The sequence below is a fragment of the Tinamus guttatus genome, unplaced genomic scaffold (assembly GCF_059628265.1).
Source record: "Tinamus guttatus ecotype Peru unplaced genomic scaffold, ASM5962826v1 Tinamus_guttatus_pri_ptg000030l, whole genome shotgun sequence".
NCBI classification, from domain to species: domain Eukaryota; kingdom Metazoa; phylum Chordata; class Aves; order Tinamiformes; family Tinamidae; genus Tinamus; species Tinamus guttatus.
Window position 1 is genome coordinate 951343 of NW_028288564.1, and position 20774 is coordinate 972116.

Here is a 20774-nt window from a genome sequence, read left to right on the forward strand (position 1 = left end):
ACCCCTAGCCAATTCCTGATTTTCTTATAGTCTCTTTTTTTCCTTTTAAATTCCAAGAGGAATTCATACTTGTAGCCAAGTGGGAAGAAGCAAGAGCCACCAGTGAACAGGTAAAAAAAGAACCTGGAAAAGACAGACATTCTGCTGCATAATTTCATCTCAAGTAACAAGATGAGGCCTAAAGATAAGACGCCGTCAAATGCAACGGAACTTTTTTTTTTTGTAATGAAAATTTCTTTTTGTGCGTGTGTGTAGGGTCCGTCACGAGGAGACGTGCGGGGCCCACGGGGAGGGAACGGCGCCGCCTTGCGGGCGCGGCGCGCGCAGCGCGCAGGCGCGGCGCAGGCCCCGCCCCGTCCCCCGCCAATCGGCGGCGGCCGTTGGGCGCTGCGGACATGGCGGCGGCGGCCGTTGGGCGCGCGCTGCGCCTCCTGGGCGGCCGTTGGGGTGCGGCGGCGGCGGCGGCGCGGGACGGGCGGCGCGCGCAGGTGAGAGCCCCGCCGGGCCCGCGCGCCGCCGCCGAGCGGCTGCCGTGGGGCCTGGGCTGCCGGGCCCGGCTGCGGCAGCTCGCTCGTTCGGCCCCCTCGCGCGGGGGAGAGGAGAGGCGGGCCCTTCGCGGCGCGCGGGCGGGCGGTGCGCGCGGCGTCTGAGCAGCCGGGAGCGTGCGCGGGGCTGCGGGGGGGTTAATGGGCGTGAGGGTTCGCGGCGGCCGCGGCCTGAGGCGTTTGTGCCTCGGCAACAGCGGGCCGAGCCAAAATGCGCCCTCTTCACCTCCTAGTAATTCCCTGGGTGCATTTGCTGAGCAGGACGGATGTACTGGGAGGCCACGTGTGTTCAGCACAGCCACTTTAGAGTGAGTCCTACAGTTAGGTTATTTTTTTTCTTTGCGTGTCTATGCAATTAAGGCCTGATTTTTGTATACGTTTACAGAATTAGGAAAGCAAATGAATAGAGCAAGACCCTAAACATATGTAAAGTACTCTGAAATTCCCGAATAAACACTGATGTTAAGATTGATTGTCTTAAATCCCGTTTGGTTAGCAGACAGGCAGGTAACGAAATCTCCCAAGTCCCACGAGGGAGAAGGAAATGTGCTGTCCAAGTGCTGCAATCTGTGTTTAAGCAAAATTATCTACTTACTTTGAGAGACACTAGTCTTTACAATAGAGTACCAAATCATTCAGTAGCTTAACTGCTGCCAATGTCAAAGCGACAGCTACTGCGACTGGGATCTTTGATACACCCAGTTACAGACATATAAATATATGTATTCCTTTTCCATGTAATCGTAGAATTGTGGTTGCAAAACACTTTCAAGATCGAGTCCAACTGCAAAATGTAATAGATTTTTAGGTATAGATAGATAGATACCTAGTAGATGTGTGCCTATGTAAATGTATTTAATCAGTGATCAACAAGTGTGTATGAAGGCAGTAATAGTTTGAGGTTAGAAAGTAGTTTAGGATAGTAAGGACTGAACAACTCTTCAGTGACAGACTGTTGGACAAAAGAAGATAAATGCATTAGGTAAATGAAAGGTAATATAGGAAGGAATAAAATGAATTGTTTACATTTATTTGTTTGCAGTGTTGTATTTACCCATTCAGGTTAAAGACCTGGTGTCTTTGTGGTTAGGGGCTTTGTTTCTGCAGTCAGAAATTCACATACCTAAGTTGTACAAGGAATGAAGAAAAAAAAAAAAGCGCAAGGTGGAAAAGGTCGTGCATGATGTATTCCTTAATTTAAAAATCCTGTTTGGCCTTGATTATCCTATATTAAAGATACAGTTATGACTGTTAGTTAATTTTCCTGGTCATGCATCTGCTTGAATTTTACCTGAAATCTTTTTCTATCGTAACTGAGGATATATGGTTGGAAGAGGCCTTAAGAGATCATTGGTCTGCTCCTCCCATCCCCAAAAGATAGGATCTGTACTTAAGCTCGTGGCTATATATAAATCTCCCTATTTCTAACTGTCTGGGAACTAAAGGATTTGAAAGGAACTAATAGGAGGCAGGGCCCAGGAAACTAAGAGGTATTTTTTCATGTGAAAAGTTAACCTGTGCAGCTGTTGTGAAAATACTGTGGATACTCATCATTTATCTGAGTACAAAAAAATCAAACTCAAGAAAATTCCACTGATGATTGCTAAATATCAGAGAATATCTTTGGACTCCCAGGTTGTTGGAGACCGGGAAAGTGTTCTGGATAAATATTGCCACTTGTTTGCCCCATCTTTGGGCTGTTGCTGAGGTCAAGATACTGAATTCCTATGTCTCTCTGACCTGCTCTAGCTATTTCTTATGCTAACTGCCTACCTGTCCTTACTGTTAGATAACTTCTTTATGATGCATATTCCAAACATCCCAAGCTGGAGTTTAAGTTATTACTTCTTATCCATGTTGGTAGGGAAAATAGTTGAGTTTCTTGTTGTCTTTTCCAATAATTTGACAGCCTCTCATGTTGAGAGAGGAGATGGAAGAGAAGCCCCGTAATTACAGTTTCCTCAGCTCTGATTAAACAATAGGTCTTTGTCCTGTCCTTCTAATATGCAAAACAAAGTTAGACATTTAGCCCAATTCATTAAGAAAAAAATGATCTCAGTTACTATCATTTCTTTTGGGGTTGCAGAGCATTCTCCTCAAGAGAGAAGGTCAGAGTACTGTATGAGCTACTGCATTTGACTGAGTCTGCTGCCTTATCTGAATCACTGTGGATGGTGTATGTGCTGACATCAGAAGCGTGGTATCACTTTTCACTCCTCAGTCTCCCAGAAATAGATGCTTAGAAGGAATTAGGGTTTTTTTTTGCAGTTCATAACTAAGCTAGAGTTGAAGAGCCTGTTAGTATTTGATGACTTGTGCCTCAAAGCAACCAGATGTAAATCTTATTCCACTTTATGCAAGTCTAATGTTTGCAATGTATCTATATGTTTAGAGCTATCTCATGTTTTCATAGCATACTGTATAAATAAAACATAGTATATATAGGTTTGCTTGAATATGTGCCTAAAGCAGATTTTCTCTGTGTGAGAATACTAGTTTTGCAATTACCTCTTCAGGAAATAATTCAACTTGAGTAGGAGTTTCTTGTAGTGAAATATTTTGGTGAATCTAATATGAGAAGTTGTAGATAAATATTTGTTGACACCTTGTGATGCTTTTTGTGTTTTACAAAATATTCGTGAGCTGCATGGTTTTGGACTGGGAAAAGGGTGAAGCTTAGAGCATGGAAGCAACATGAAAATGTCAACAGCTATATTCGCAAGGCCTAAGGCGGTGTCTATTCTAGCCTCCCTTGGTAGCTATATCTCTTAATTCCTGTCTTCCTTACCTTTACCTCCCCCTTCTTCCTATTCCAAAAGTACAGAAAGTTTGATTCTTTGTTATTAGTGATATGCATTGCTTTTACACCCATTTAACACCAGTAAAGCATAAGTATTGGAATGTGGGTAAGCAAACAGGTCATACGTATTTCTTTTCTTGGGGAAAAAAAGGCCAGAAAACTAACAGAAAGCAGCTAGCTTTTCTAAGGTGTTTTTTTACATAAGCTAATTTTCTATACATGTATTGTTTCCCTGGAAAACCATTTTAATGCACAGTGTTTGGAGGAGAAAGGGAGGATGCTTAATACACAGGAGTCCTATCCAGGAGGAAGACTTTCCCTTCTCCCACCTGCTGGTGGAACAGGATTATTTCAGGAGTACTGTTAATCTCCGTTATTGTATTAAAACTGGAGAGGCTGCTGTCTGTAACAGTGCTTCAGGAAATGTGTAATAAGTAACTGCAGATCTCTGTGGCCCCCTCTGGAAAGCATGGGGGAGCGCTTGCTTGTGCAGCCCAAGTGCCAGAAGCATTTGGCTCTGCTTAGCAGCGCTTGCCCATGCCACCCATGAAATAGGACTCTTATCCCAGAAGAGGCACCCAATACAATAGATATTAATTTGCATAAGAGGCTGTTTTCTAATTATGAACAGTTTGTGTGTCCAGGGACTCTTGATTAGTTACAAATTGCAACTAGGGAAGAATATGAATAGCTGGAGGGAAGGAGGACAAAAATGAGAAAATTACAATAGGAATTGGCAGGACTAAGATGAAGGCAATCTTTTTAAAGTGTCCCGTCTAAAGCATAGTAGATAGAAAGCAATTTTGGACCAGTAATAAGGAATCATACGTTCATTAACAGGAATTATAAATAATTAGCTATTATTAAGACAAGTAAGACAGAAGATGAATGGATTTCTTTCCTGGAGAGTATGTATCTAGGAGAGAATAACTGGTTCTCCATAGAGATACATCTACATTCCTTACTCTCAGACCATTAATCACCAGGGCTTTTCTGGTGGAAACTGTGCAGCTTTAAGATTTTTTTTTCTGTTTTTTAAATATAAACTGACAGGAAACATAAATGTAAGAAAAGGCACAAACCATAGCATCTCATGCGATATGTGCAATCTGTGGAGAAAAACAGTGACACCAGGATTCAGAGCACCAAATTCCAGAGATTTCTTTAAATCTATTTTGCCAGAGGTATTGCTTATATTTCTGTTTTGATGGTAGAAGGGCGTATTTTCATCTATGTCAGAATATAAAAACTTAGAGTTTTTTTAAACTTGTGCAGCCTTATTTTATTTATTATGTAAGTAAATATCAAGCCTGATTGACTTTATAAGACCTATTTTGCAGTGTAGGCAAATGCTCTGTAGAGGTTTAAGACGGGATATGGTCGTCTTGATTCCAAATTGAAGTTTCTTTTTTTTTTTCTTTTTTTTTTTGTATGTTAAAGCCATGGACAGATAAATTGCTCATGAGCAGTTTTACATGTGTGCAGTAAATTAGATGTGTTGGTCCAGTCTAACCTTGGTTTCCAGGAGTCCAGAAAAACACCTGTGTTCTGTGAAAATACAACACAAACTGTGTTTCATTTCCTGTTCGTAGTGACTGTATAATGCACGCAGAGCTTCTAATCACACGAGAAACTTGTGCAAGGTCATTCATGAGAATTTTGCTAATGTATTCAAGTCACGGAGGATAAATATGGAAGTGGCTAGACTTTGTTTCCATTTAGTATGACTGTTTTGTGCCATGTTGTCATTAAAGCATAATCCAGTGATGATTATCATATATTTAAGGAGAGTATAAATGCATTTTTGTAAGTCCTTCTCCAATGTAAAGCAGTGTCCAATGGAGAAGAGGCATTTCAACGTGACTCAGTGATTATCTGTGTTTTTCCATGTTAGTGTTATTGACAAAAGGTGTAAACTGGATCCACTTTTATTTTGTACCTGTTTTATAAACATGTGCGTAATCTTGTTTTGATGAGGCAACATCAAACATTCCAGCGAGGTTGTAATACTAGTGCTGGTCTTCTGTTAGTTGCTTTGACTTGCTGGGTCAGCAGAGAGCAGCCTGCTCTTTGGGAGAAAGCAAAAGTTGGTGTTTGGCCACATTTAGGCAGCTGACTTGGCTTGCGGAAGGTTCTGAGTGCCAAAGGTGACACAAGGTGAGTGACAGGAGTAGGAGAGAGAGTGGGGACAGTTGGCCCTCACTGCTGCTGGCAAGACCTGTGAGATATCCTTATTCTGTGCTGTTTGATCACAAACATGAGCATAAAAACTAGCATGAGACCAAAATTGGGACATCATAGCTCTGTCTCTGGTTTCTCTTGCAGAGAACTTGATTGAAATTACTTACCTTAACTGCTGGTGATCTTGATAAAAGAATGACAAATCTGTCTTTTACAAAAGTCAAAATATAAGCATCCCCTACAGTTTGAGTTACGAGTTAGGTCAATGTTTTAGAGGTATTTGTTGATAAGAATTGCCTTAGATTTCTAATAGTTTTATTGAGGTAGTTAACTAGCTTAAGAACCATTCTGGCATTGCAAAGAAGGAAGGGGCAGAGCCTGTGTAGTATTTACCAAAGCAACCAAGTCGTTCTCGAAGCCTCTAAACAGTTACCCTACAAATTCTTTCATACTTCATTATGAGATCCTGTGTTTGTGAATGTAAAAACTGCTTAAGTGCAAGGGTCTCTTTATTAAGAATTTGCATCTGTTGATCAGTGCTATGGTTGCTTTTGCTGGGCATTCCTAACATAAAATACAGTGTAATTACTCTGTCAGAAAAATCTTATTTAAAGAAAAAACAACAACAAAAGTCTTGGTGCAAAAATACAAATATGTTCAATAAAAAGTAAAGCAACTGCTCAGATTTAGTTTTAGTGTATGAAATTTTAGAACGTATATGTCACTTTATGGGTATTAAGTGATTAGAAAAGAGTGGTTTCATGAGTATAACTGATTTTTTTAAGTTACGAAAATAATGTGTCGCATCTTGTTATAGTTATGTGAGGCTTGTTCCACTGTGCATTTTATTTAGAGCTCACTGTGCTGAAAATATAAAATTCTTCCTCTTTTTTTTTTTTCTTTTTGTTAGGCATTAAGACTAATCTATACCACTTCAGTAGTGCAGAGGAAAAATGTTGCAGCCGCAGGACCTGAAAAGTACACGGAGGCATTTATTAAAAAACAGATTGAAGAGTTCAACCTCGGAAAGAGACATTTAGCCAACATGATGGGAGAAGATCCAGAAACTTTTACCCAAGAGGATATTGATGTAAGTACAGTTGCTCTGTTGGAGAAGTAATTTACTATAGAGTTTCAGATATTGAAAGCACTTTACTTCAGCATGAGCCCCTCAGCTCTCTGTGAATTTTAATCAAACTGTCAGAATAAGAAAGAATACTGCTATATGTTGCAAACATTAAAGCTGTGACTGTGAATAGAGACTCTACCCCTGCTACCATGTGAGGTCAGGCATCACACTATAGAACTATATACCATATCTTGCTGAAACACAGTAGGTCCTTTTCAAAAGTACTAATGGATAATCCCCTTGATCTGAGGTTATAAGAGGCACTGTAAAGGCTTATGTAGCACTTGGAAGTGTTCACCCACAATTTGACCTGCTGTGTATATTTAGGTGAGGTTTTCTTTTGTGATACTCTGTTTACTGCTAACACAAATTAAATTCTATAAATGTTTTGCCACACACATTAGCTTAGGAATTCAAATATAGAGCTAAATTTAAGTTAATACCAATATCTCCAATCATAATGCTCCATTTTTTTATTGCCATTTCGTTTGGCAACTGACAGATGGGTTCCGTCCTCTTTCAATGTATCATCTAAGTTAATGTATAAGGTCTGCAGTGTCTCATGCAGAAAAAAAAAACGTTTTTGTTGCATGGATTCTTTTAATGTGCCCCCATTTCTTCATTTCTGTCTTATTTTGTCATCATCAGAGATAGCCGGGAGAAATGCCATTTGGTGACTTGTGCAGTTTCATGGCTGAAGCTTTTTCTGTTTTGCAGAAACAGAGTTGTTACAGCTAGATTACTTTGCTAGCATAGATTTTTTCATCTCGTGGCAGAATTTTATAGCATAGCCATGTCCACATAGGAGATCTTGACAGTGTGCTTATTCCGAGAAAGATACCTATATCTATAGATGGTGATGCAGGCCAGTTTTAACCATGTTTGGCAGAGATGCTTTAAACTAAGTTCTTAAAACTTTCCAGAAAATGGACTGCAAAGTAGAGAAGAGAGATGCTATAATGACCTGCTGAGAAAAAGGTTGAGATGAGTCTTATCAGATACCAGAAAATCCATAATGGAAGCTTAACTTTGAGTCACAAAATCCACAGAAAATGAAGCTTTGTATGAGTACAAAGCTATGCACCGATAGTGTCAATGGCTTTCACTTTGTGTTGTAGGTAAATAGGACTTTGGTCTTGTCTTCTGCAGACAAGTACCACTGAAAACCCTTCTAGTGTCACTGAATAAGGTTTTGTCAAAAGTGAAAGTATACATTGAGGCATGTGTGTCAACAGTAAGAGCAGTCTGTTTCTTTGTTGGCTTTCATGTTTCTTTAAAGACTAAAATTCTCTTTCCTTGTGTATTCCAGTTATTTTTTATTTATCTTAACGGAGCTTTTAACTTATTTAGTTACTTTCTTTTAAAGTGTCCCTGCATGGGCTAGTTGCCAAATATCTCCCAGTAGATTAATTTTCCCAAAAGCTTAAATAGTGAGTGAGTGCGTTCACCTCCAGTTTGACTTCCTTCCCTTGATTGAGCCTACTGGGAAGGCTTGCAGAGAGTTAGATCTCAAAAAGTGGAAAACTACCATATCTGGCAAGGGATTTCTTGTTACGATCATCCTTCACTATGGTCATTTTCACAAAATAACTGAGCTCCGTCGTTAGTAAAAGTAGATTCATTCTGAAAATAGGCTTTTACAAGTGCAACACAGATGACGTATGTGGGATCTCTGCAAATTTTCTTTCTGAAAAGATGGAGAAGTGGAGCCAAAAGAATGGTGGTTTATTTAGTGATACCACTCAGAGTGCATAGTAGTGTCAGCTATGCATAATTAAGTTTCTGTTATAAAAATATAAAAGCTGCTTAAGCACTGGCAGGAGAATCACCAAGCTTTACATTTCGAACAGTAATAATTCTTTCTGATGACTTCTTATGTACTTCCGTGTCTTCTACTGTTAATCAGTCTGTGCAGTGTATTTCAAAAGTAGACATCATAGGATTCTGTCCTTCACTGGAGTTTTAGGTATAGTTTAATAAAAGCTAAACCTTGTGGAGTTTTAAAGAGGAAAATAAGTTGACTTAGTTGTTAATCCTTTTCCTGGATGTTGTGGAAGCATAATTGCTTTTTACTGGTGCTTTTATTTAGGAATGAGAAGTTAAGCTGTGCATTACAACTATATTTCTGGGAAGAAAAAAATCCTGCAAATTGATGTATAACTCTGCAGAAGTCTACCAATTGCTTTTTAATTGGTATTATAGACCTTGTTCTGAAGCTGGGATGTTTTATTCTCCTACGTGTGAATATGTGGTATGAAGTTTCTCTAATTGATTTGCTTTGCCCATTCCATTTGATGTATCATTTTTCACAATATTTCATAATTTGTGCTCATTTCTAATGAACAGAGTCGTTAGGACAGGCATGTCTAAGTACAACTGACAGCTAACATTAGGTGCCAGATGCAGTTTATAAAGCTATGTAGAACTGCAGAGAACAGTTTAAATAAATTAGCACCTGTACATTAGTCTCACTTGCTGGTAATTTATAAGCGAATCAGTAGAGATGACATTTAGGTAAGTCATTGATCAAGTTAACAGCTGCATACCCACTGCCCAGCTGGGATACCTAATTAATAGAGATTGCAGTCCTGACCCAGTGCATTTCCCTGGTTGATTCTGTAATCCTTTTATTTTGTGATTTAACTTTAGCTTATGGCTGTAGTAAACAGCCTACTTTCATTTCCACTGTCAGTTCGGTGATATTCTGCTTTAAGGCCCAGAAATCTTAAGTAAGATTAATACAAGTAAAGCATCTTAATCTCCATGACCTATTTATATGTCAGTATTTTTATTATTCATTTTTATGCAATCACTGAATACTCTTCCATATACTTGAGAGTATCATAAAGCAGTACTCTTCCCCAAAAGAGTTAGTAAATCTCAAAAGCTAGAATAACACTTACATACGTTTATTTTCTTTTTTGTCTGCTACATGACCTAATATATTGCTGTCATGTAGACTGAAAAAATTTTATATAAAATGCATAATCTGTGATATTAAAAAATCTTCACTTCCATATGTCTCGTTACACAAGTACAAGTAGGGATTGGTTGCTATGTGAATGTTGTAAATGTGGCAGAAGCTTTGATCCTCACAGGGTGTAGTTCCTTCCAGTGAATTAAGACTTCCATAACGAAAGTATGTGGCACTGACTTGCTTCGAAAAATGACCAAGTACAGCTGGTTTTTAAGCAAAGTTCAAATTCTATCTATAGAAACTGTTAGAAATGATTACTAGCCTATGTGAACTGCTAGCAATGTTATTCAGAACAAAATAGATTTCTGAATTTCCTGTTGTCTGTAAGAAGGGTATGATGTCCAGCACTGTACTTACAATAAATACTGGAGTTTTATATATATATATATATATATATATATATGGAACTAAACTCTATACCATTCTGTATTTTTTTCATACTTACACATCAAAATTCATTTGCACTGATGGTTATTATATATTTTTTTCCTATTGATATTAATATTGCAAAGTATTTTGAAAAGTTACTATGAAAATAGGAAAAATGACTGTTTCTTTCAATACACTTTTTTGTCTGAAAGTTCTGGACAAAGTGTTGATTTTTTTTTTTTAAGATTCGTTTATTGTGAACATATGAAATTTTAATCAACAATGTTAAGATATTTCATTTGTACTCTAGCTTCAGATAATAGATGGCAAAAAATGGAATGGTTACAATCAATTTTAGTAGTTAATTATTAGAGGAGGATTTTGTGGTGCAGTAAGCTAAGGTATGTTGCTTTTTTGTTTCCTTTGTCTCTCCTTAAAAATGCCATTCACAAGCTACTATTTCATGTATATTTTTGTGTCATATTAATTCCCATATCTACCTCAAATATTCTCAATTTTAGATATTGTAATCTCTAAATACTGCTGCTAGTATGGTTAAGAATATAGACAGGTCTTCCATCAAACATCTTGGTCTGAGAAGTATTAAACTGCAGTAGCTAAGTGATCCAATTCAAGAACTGGAGATTACCCAGGGGAAAAGCAAGAAGCTGAAATAACTTAAGAAATTATCTTAAAATGTTGCAACATAAAGTTTCACTTCCGAGGTTATGTGTATATTTAAAAACAAATGAACTTGATACTTGGACCCCTATGCCGAAAGGGAAGGGAATTCCAGGGTAGAGGGTTTCAGGTCTTTTTTCCTCTGTTTTTTGCAAGGTATCTTTCTTCACTGGACGTTTCTTAGATATTTCAAAACTATTTTCACACATGATTTGAGCAATAAGAATTAGAGTGGAACATGTTGTGTTTGAGCTGGGGATTTAATAGAGTACAGGAGGACACTTGGGCAAGATGAATTTTTTCCTTTGCCAAACTACTCTGCTACTCATGTAATTCAAGGACTGACCTGGCTCCTGGTCTCCGTCCCCTACCCCAGTATGACTGGTAGTCAACTCTGAATTAAAGCCATGAATTTTAAATTTCTCAAGACACTTTAAAAAAACAAAACACATACACAACCTGCCTGAGATGTGTGCCTGTTCTGAACTAGATTCTCTGACCCCTAAGAAAGTGAGCAAACAAAAGCTCCTGGCTTGTAGGTAGGAAGGCAGCAAGGATCAAAAGTCATAACGTACCCAGTGAAGACATGAAAACAACGATGTGGCAGGTATAGCAAATTTCCACAGCACGCCATGAGCAGTTCTGGACAGTTTATTTAATCAATTGTTTTGCATTTAATTTGCTTGAAGGACCACCGGATACAATTTTTTGATGGGGCAGAAGCTTGTTCTCGTTATTCCAACTGGCCTGATTTCAAACTTACACCTGCAAGGAAAAAGCAGTGTCATCCTGTAGCAGTGCATTGAATCGTCCAGTGCCTCAGCAAATGGTGATATGACAGGGTCGGTTTAATCTGTCATAGGAATGTTGAGTTTACCAACTCAGTTGAAGAAAAGTCTGCTATGAATATGAGCTAGAATTAATGTGATAGTTATTTTAATCTGCCATTTTTGAAGATGTAACTACAGAGTATTTTTCTTTTGCATGGATCAACAGCAACGTTTAAAATAAGCACCCTTAAATCCTCATAGGAAACTGCTAAAATTTTTTGCAGGAGAAGGCTGAACCCATTCCACTTTTTCCCCAATAGCTGACAGAACACACTGGTGTTTCCACAAATTATTCTTAAGTACCAGGATTTTAAAGTTTGTTTATGCTGAAAATAATTATGGATATTTCTTTCTTAGGAAGGTGGTGTATTTGATGGCAAAAGGCAATGACAGCAGTGTGATTTAGCAAGTGGAATTGTGAACTAGCAACCCAGGGTTTGCGGAAGTGAGAATGGGATAAGTGAATCTTGCATATTCAAACAGCCGCCTCAAGAAAGTCATTGTTGGTCACATTTGTCACAACATTTCCTTGCTTATCCAGAGTTCAGTTCCAGCTAGGTACCAGAAGAAGGGTGTGGGCCTGTCTGCTATTCTGGAATGCAGAACTGCAGTTAGATCTCACAGGGTTCTGGAGAACTTTACAGCTAACGATTAAACCTTGATTATAAAACTATAACATATTTTCCATCTTCTGTCTATATGTCTGGGAAAATGCAGAACATGCAGTTAATGATCTACTGTATTTTGATGTCATTAATGAAGATTTTTGAAAGGACACCTGTGTTTTAAATCACTGAATGTTTTCTTTGTTAAAAGTATCAGGAAAAGATTTTCCTGAAGTTTGTACCTTCCTGCTGCACTGCAGCAGGACTAACCCCTGTGTCTTTCCTGGCCTTGATACACCTTTTTTATTGCTAGTAAATAAGCATTGAGAACTACAGTTTTGCTAAAATAATATTTTCCAACAAAATCAAAAACTTTGCATAGACAAAACCAGCATCCATAAAAAGTTTCAGAGCGTCAGACTAAGTTAGATTCTGAGAATGTCAGAAATTGATACTTGAATTGAATTATGTTCAGAAAAGATAAGGACCCTTTGCAGACTTCCTTTTCTTTTTTTTTTTTTTTTTTTTATCCCAGGATTGTGCCTAACAGACTGTAAAGACAAATGTCCCTCCTTGATCACAGCCTCAAAGAAGGAAGGCAGGAGGGATGTTGTTCCGGTTTGGAACAAAAAAGATGGCAAACCCATGATATAGAATTACTGTTTGGCTAGTTGTTGTGCAGAGAGTTGAAACCAGTTTTAAACTTGCTTAATACAAGTTTTATGTATGCCTTAGCATGAGAGGCATGAGTATGCACTCGATGGGCAGTGTAAAATACACTTTTGACTTAGTTATTTCTAAAATAAACTGATCGACTTGTCAAGTGACAATCACTCTCTTTGTTATGAATGGTAAAAGATTGTGTTTGATATTTATTAGGATTTCAGTGTCAGAGTAACTGTTTTGAGATTCTGGAAATGCTTACATAAAGACTACCTCTTAAGTACACACAAAGTCAGTCTCAGCATCTTATAATAAATTCTTTTAATATATTATTATATAAGGTGTTTGTTTAGCTTCATTTGGCTCACAGCAGATTTCTCTATTGTCATCATAATTAATCCCCATTTGTTCATAAATAGGTGTTCACCTACTGTGTGTATGCATAAAATGCCCATTGACTAACAAATGGGAATATAGTAGTCACTAAGAGAAACAAAATTACCATTTCATAAAATCAAGTTAAGCCTTTTGTTTGCTTCAGAATTCTCTGAATTTCTGTTCGGAATGCCAGTAGGGGATTAATGAAAGTAATAGGTTAAGTCTTCTTACACTCCATGCATATTAAATCAGTTGAAGCACTGACAAACCTATCTGTGTTCATGGAAAAAAAACTGTCAGCCAGTAATAGCCCTAAGGTAACCTAACCAAAAAAGAGGCAAGTATTCCTAAGCTTTTTAACTCAGTTTTTACTGTGATTCCACTTCTCCTTACTGTCTAGTGGAAATACAACCAAGACCACTGCAGTGAGATCTGTCTCTAATTCTAATATCTTCTTTCCAACGTAGACCATTTAGCAAACTCTTATATCTGTGGAGTTTTGCTGGCTAGTTCTCCCTGTTCTACCTTTAAAACCTTTCTCAGAAGCAAAGAGTTGTCAGACTTTTTTTTTCTTTTATTAAACCATGTTTTAGTTTCTTTGCAAAGGGAAAGTAAGACGATGTTGAACAGATATACATCTCATGGGGTTTAGCCTTCTAAGCTGTTTTGCCTTACATTTTGCCAAATACTGTGGAATATTTATATATTCGCCTTACTTGCTTGAGGCAAATAATACTAACTTTAGATGTCACATTTGAATAGCAGCGGATAACTAGTTGAGTAGAAACAAACAATATACCTTGTACTTTATTTTGTAAAAATAATGGTAGACCATGAGAGAAAAGTGTCAGACATTTTTCTGAGTTGTCTTTTGACAATCTTTTAGGTTCCAAAGGAAGAGAATTGATATTTAAAAGAGAAAAAAAAAGAAAAGTTGCAGTTCTTTCTTTTGTTTCTTTCTTAACTGAGATTCTGGGAACTAGGATTCTTTCTTAACTGTTGGGACTTTGAGTTGAGTAATTCTGATAAGTTACAATAATTATGTACTATTAAAAACTAAACTTTGAAGAAGAAAATTTGCTCATTTTGATACACTAGATCACAGACTTCAGAATGAAACCTTTTTATTTTTCATGTGAAGATTCCTAAGAAAATTAATTGCTCCTTTTTTCACCACAGCAGATCTGTAGCATTTTTTGTTACCAATTCATTCGTCTATGAGTTGTGTTACTTTTGTAGACTAAGTATCTAAGATATGTTTTGCTGCTTCTTTTGCAGGAAAAGTACATTTAAGATCTTTGTGTTTGATTTCAGAAAGCTATTGCCTATCTCTTTCCTTCTGGCTTATTTGATCAACGAGCCAGGCCCATGATGAAGGTAAGAGTTTCTGTTGCATTTCTGAGTACTTTAGCACAGTATTTTAAACAGAATTCTTCTTTTAATGAGGCCTATTTATTTATTTACAGCATCCCACTGAAATTTTTCCAGAGAAGAGGAGTAAGTATTGATTTCTATTTCTAAGCTTATAATAGGACTTTTACCTGTGTAGAAGTGAACAATACAGCCTCTAATCTTGGAAATTTGAGGTTTGGGGAATAAAAACTACTGATGGATTGTGAAATACCAGATGGTCTTTTCAGATGTCCTGTGAAGTGACTATAGATAAATATTTTTGATCATTTAAATAAAGACAAAAGGTAGGACGGTGTGCAGTATCCATTGTAATCTCTGGAACACCTTCTGTTGATTTCCATAGCTTCTTGTTAGGGCTATCTATCACATCCATAACGTTTCCGTTAATATTTTTAACCCCTCAGAATCCTGATAACTTAATTGCTCAGAAGGTAGCAGGTTTGCAGCTTTGAAATTCCTGTTGAAAGAATCCGGATGATGTGACTGGGAACAAAGTGCAATATCTGCCCTCATGTCTCAGATTTGACCTGAAAGTCTTAGCTCTGCCATTCTACCATTTACGCCGTCTTTGGTGTTGGTCCTGAGATACCTCTTGGAGACCCAGTTGTACCATTGCTATGCTGGTATGTTGGACAGTTGCTCAAAGAGAACTTCACTTTAATATTCTACATTTTATGTAGAATATTAAAAATATACATGAAAACATATTTTTCTCATTTTTTTTTGCTTCAAATTTAGTATAAGCTAGTAAGACATGGATGAAAGGTCTGCATTCTCTGAGCTGGGAGGTCCTGGATGGACACATGATTATTGACAAAAAAAACTGCCAATAATTGATTGGAAACAATTGCTGCATTAAGTTTTGGGGGCTTTGTATGTCTGTCGGAAAGCTATCTATATTATATACAATTCTCGAATGTCATCATTCAGTTGGTGCGATGTGTTAATTTTGAACTTCACAGCATTGTGAAACAAAGTAGAAGGCAAAAGGGTAAGAGAGAATTAATCAAAAATATGCATTTTTAGGGCAATTTATGGCATATCTAAGGTACTACTGTACAGACTTTCAGCGCCAGAGTTCTTTGAGATGCTGGCTGTGTCCTGAGAAGTGTATTTATTCATTGGTACAGAAGTATTTATATCTAAAAATAAGCCTTTAAATAAATTTTACATTTTGACCTTTTTTTCCGCTTTTCTGAGTTTGGAAAGAACCTTGGCATTTTATAAGACAGTTAAATGTATTATGTCATAAAATTATTCTTAAATAGGAATTTAGTTGCCTTCTCGAATTACCTTTAATGAATAAAATAGACTGGATATGCTGAATTACATCGAATTTTGTGGGATTTTTGTTTGTTTGTTTTTTGTTTTGTTTTAATTCTGAATTCATTATTTAAGCTATAGCATGGGTCTCCAAGTTTTAACACCCCCAAAATATTAACATGTCCTAAAATATCCCAAGTTCTAATTACAACTGCTTTACATCCAAAACCCGATTGTACTCAGTTTAGTTTAGACATTTTATTTTAATATGAAACTTGTTTTGTAGAGCTCTTAGTCTTTCACCTTTCATGATCATCGTGCAGATTTCAAATGTTTCTTAGTTTATACTTTTTTTTTTCTTTTTACTCTGAACTGGATACCTGTATCAATAATAACAAAAATAATCTTGAGTCTTTAAGATGTGCAGGAAGAATTCCCTCATATTATAAAATGTTTAGAAATACTGTATTGAATAATTGCAGATTGAGGTTGTTGGGGTTTTTTGACAAGCTAGTCTGAATTACTAGATTTCCAGGCAATTCGAAAACCCAAGAAATGTCATTTTTCTCTGATATTTAAAAAAATAATCAGTGTTACAGAAGAGGTTTATAACTGCATTTAAATGCAAGGATTTTTTTTTTAGTGAGTATATATTGGTTTCTTGTCTCTTATTAGAAATCCAGTGGGGAGAAGATGGCCGACCATTTCACTTTCTCTTTTATACTGGCAAGCAGTCATATTATTCGTTAATGCATGTAAGTATGTTGTAATCTATAATAATAATGTTAGTTCTCATCAAGCATGTGTTACTCTATAGATGTGCTCCATGATCTCCTGAATTTACTCAGCTTTTTTGCAGTAGGTCGAAATTAAATGTGATGGATTTCTATTGTGTCAAAATATTCCTTCTCAGAGGTATTTTAATATCAAATTTAAGAGGACAAAGTATGTTATACGTACTGCTTTAATTTGGAAGTTATTTTACGGTTGGGGCTGTGAACTGGTTATGAATAGTCTGAATGCTTCCTTGTGTGCTGGATCTGGGTCAGTAGCACAAGGTTAGTACTGGAGAATGAATATATAACAAAAATGCCTAGTTCTAGGAAAATTTATTGTTGAATAGCAAATATTTTTCCTCCTGAAAGGTGAAGCTATAGGAAAAGCTGACATCTAATATTAAGGAAATTTGCATTTGCTTACCAATTTTTGTTTGTTTGTTTAAGACTTTTATTCTTGTGAACTTAAGGCTTATCCTGATTAAAATCGTCCCTGGAGTAAACCTCACGGTTTCTTCTGTGTCAATACATCATTATGATATAAACAATATCTAATAAAACGTCACTAGATCGTGATTCTTCAGATGCATTCTAAGCAGACATTTCATATCCATCAAGAGCCTAAGCATTATCTGCCTCTTTAGAAGAGGTTGTAAGAGACACACTCAGGTTTTTTATGTATGCTTAGAGAGACAAAAGCGTTAGTTTTGAATGCAGAAATTTTTGATTGGACAGTCCTGTCAGATTTTGTTTCCTCATTAGATCGTCTTGAAAAGTTGCTTCTGTGATTAGTGCGTACTCCAAAAATAAATGTTACGTTACCAAATCCTCTGCCCAGCTTTCCTGCACGTAGTTTTTCCTACTAGATTTATTTGATATTTATTTGTGTTGTGTGTGCCCAAAGGACAAAATCCCCACTTGTCAGGTACATTTATTTCTTTTAGAGAATAAAAACACACCCTTCTGCTCCCCACCCCCCTTTGTTTTTTGTTGTTGTTGTTCACCTTGGGCAAACGAGCTTCTTGCCCTGGCAGAAATGAAATGAATGATGAATGTAGAGCGTGTCTTTGCTGAGTAATGGAGCTGCAGCAGAGCCTCTCCACAGAGGTTTTCTCCTGCGCAGCCCGAGGCAGCCCGAGGACCCCCGCTGTTCATTTAAATAGGTATGTCAAATCTGCCTCGAAACGCCGCTGGTTTGATCTGTGGTAATATTTGTGAAGGTTCCATATGGACTTGAGCCCCCCGCAGTGCTAAGAAATAATGTACAACGCTTCATGGTGCAGGCGCAAATTCTCCCTGAAAAGGGACGCGGTGCTGCGTCTTAGCTGTCGGAGAGGATGATGGAGCTGACGCGCTAGGCCTGTCAACTTGTTACACGGATGGGTTGCACGCAGCGAGGCTGTGGAAAATCTGTGCCTTTTAACTTTTCTACTTAATCACGGTTGTAGCATTGCCTTTAGACTGTATGCTACATTAATTCTCTTCCTGCCTTCTGCCTTTCATCCCAAGTTTCACGGAAAAAAGTAAAGCATGCAGGTCTTGTAGAGGAGCCTTATCAAGCAGCTGTCATCTGACAAGCCATTTGCATTTGTTTTGGCTGAAACAGAGCAACCCAAGGGCAAGATGTTTTGTTGCATTCCATCATAATGAGGAAATTACAAATTTTACAGGGAGCACAAGTTTATTTTTAGCTCTTCCTAGCCTTTAGAAGGAGTATGCAAGATTGCACTGGAATTAAGAGTAGTGTGCATCTTGTTGCCACGCCGTAAGAAACCACCTTCAGACAAAATCAGTTTGACAAATACAAATTTCATTAGTATAGAATATTTAAGTACTTGAGCATTCTTAGAATGTTTCTAAATATCTTCATTAAGTAGAATTATATAAACGTGAATCTGTTAAGTGGTGTTCAACAGTCATTTTAGTTAGTCAACCAAATGAAAGGTGAGATCTGCATAAAATTCCCTGTTTTATTTTAACCTCTTATTAGGTAAGAGGTTATGTGTATTGAAGAACTTACTTTATTTTAAAGCCTCACAGCCAAGGCAAAATAAATGTTCTGTGTTAATACAGTCTACTGTAAGTAATCCGTTCCATTTGAGGGACTTTAGGCTTTTACATAAGATATACATTATTTAGATTAAACTTGTGTGTCATTAATTATTATGGACTTTTGTGGAACTTGAATTTTATTAATTGCAATATGGACTTTTGTGGAACTTGAATTTTATTAATTGCAAATGAAATAACTGGTTGCAGTATCGTTAGTTTAGGTAATGTTAATAAGTAGTATTCCTTATTAAAATAGTGACTATATATTTTCCATATGTGTTATGACAGGCAATGTTTATGTTGATGGTATGGCTTGAATACTAAATTAACTTTTATAAAAAGATACCTTTTATACTCATGTTATTGTCTTTGCTCTGCGTGTTGAATAAAGTTAGCTGTAGGGAAAAGAACAATTTATTTCTTTCGTGACGCAGAAGTGCCGCACAAAACACCATTTCACAAATGTTTTATGATAGTAGATTGGATCATCTTCTAACCTCAGAGTCTTTTCAGAGAGAAGTGTAATCCTATTTTTATACTGTGCAGAGCAAGACAAAAGTAGTCTCTCCAAATGATTCTGTGTAGCAAATATAATTTTATGTTGTGCTTCGTGTACCTTTTTAGAAATATCAGAGGTTGTAGATAATATGTACAGCAGAGCACTTTAACTCTTAGACAAACAAAAACAAGAAGCATATGTTCAAGTCAGAAACGTACAGGAAGCAAAGAAAAAAGGCAAAACACAATATAAATTACACAGGCTCTGTAGCATTTTTAAACTGCAATATTAAATTATATATTCCACGCTTGTTTTTCTCCCCCTTTTTTATGTACATAGGGAAACAAGAATATTATTTTCCATTTTAAAAGGGTGCATCCTTATACAGATCTGAGATTTGATCCCTCTATTAGAAGTGGAAGCGTTTCAGTACGTAGCCAAACTTGTGAAATCAGCTATTTTGATTGTATAATAGCTGAGTTTACAAGACACACAGATGTGTACATTCATGAGTTTGACTATTGAATCTCTAAGTGATTAGTAAAATCTTCACCTGCCAGCTTTGAAAAAGCTTCTTCAGAAGCTTGCTTTAGTCTTTGGGGAGTGAAGATTTGTCAGATAAATTACTGGGCATTGCATATGATTCCTGATTTTGCAAAGACTCATCTACGTACTTTACTTCACATATGTGATTGGTTCCATTAGTCTGACAACTTCATCTCTATACAACAAAATATGCCTTTTTTAAAAAAAAAAAAAACATGTTTTTAAAAAAACATGCTTTTTTTAAAAAAAAAAAAAAAACCTAGGACCAAGATTTTTGTTTCACAAGAGAGATGCAGGTCCACTTTTGCGGCCAGGAATATTCAGGAAATTTTATTTAGCAAGAGCTTTTTTCCTGCACTTAAAGGTACTTCAAAATAGAAAACAGTACTTTTCAATGTTGTTTGACTTCATCTCCCGTGTAAAGGTTTTGGGTTATCGTTTTGCTTTTTTATAAGAACAAATATTGCTACAATAATTCAACCATAATGATTTAAAGAGATAATTTGCAGAAGTGCACATTATTAGAACTTACATATGCTGTGGAGTTTGGGTATTCCAGAGGAATACCTGAGAAGTCTCTTAAGGAAACTCTTGCTCTTCCAGCTATTACAAGGCTTTCCTTGTAGCTCTAACAATGAATTTCTAAGTCTGAAAATTGGCAGGCAGCAACTCATACCTCTTTTCATTTAGCTGTGTATACCATTAGCTCCTGAAGGTGGTGGCAGAGTCCTGAAGTCTGCCTTGAACTTGCGTCTGGAGATATTTAGGAGCAATTTTGACTGTGGTCAGGGTGCGCTAAGGTAACAACAGCGATTCCTGCCTTTTGTTCTTTGTTGGTAAGGCTTGATGGATTTGTCTTTTTGTTCAGCTCCTGTTTAATGTATTCTTCGCTGACCACTCCAGCACATAAATGTGTTTGCCAGAGTGTAGTGAAGATGCTGGGTGGGATTCGTGACTCCTTTTGCCAGGTGGGAAGGTGGCACTCTGTGCCCTATGGAGCTGGGAGGCTGGCAGCCTCTGAGGAGTAAACCCTTCATACACGTTTTTCTAGGGTCTACTAGCCCAGC

General features: G+C 37.1%; 1 protein-coding gene across 1 annotated transcript in view; it reads left to right on the forward strand.

The window, feature by feature from the left end:
• Window positions 1-374: 374 nt before the first annotated feature.
• Window positions 375-20774, forward strand: part of MRPS9 (mitochondrial ribosomal protein S9) — a 32483-nt gene continuing 12083 nt past the window's right edge. The window contains exons 1-5 of the mRNA XM_088530371.1: window positions 375-488; window positions 6437-6616; window positions 14473-14535; window positions 14625-14655; window positions 16510-16589. Of these exons, the coding sequence (XP_088386497.1) occupies window positions 396-488; window positions 6437-6616; window positions 14473-14535; window positions 14625-14655; window positions 16510-16589 (447 nt within the window). The 5' untranslated portion in view covers window positions 375-395. The remainder of the gene's footprint in view (window positions 489-6436; window positions 6617-14472; window positions 14536-14624; window positions 14656-16509; window positions 16590-20774) is intronic.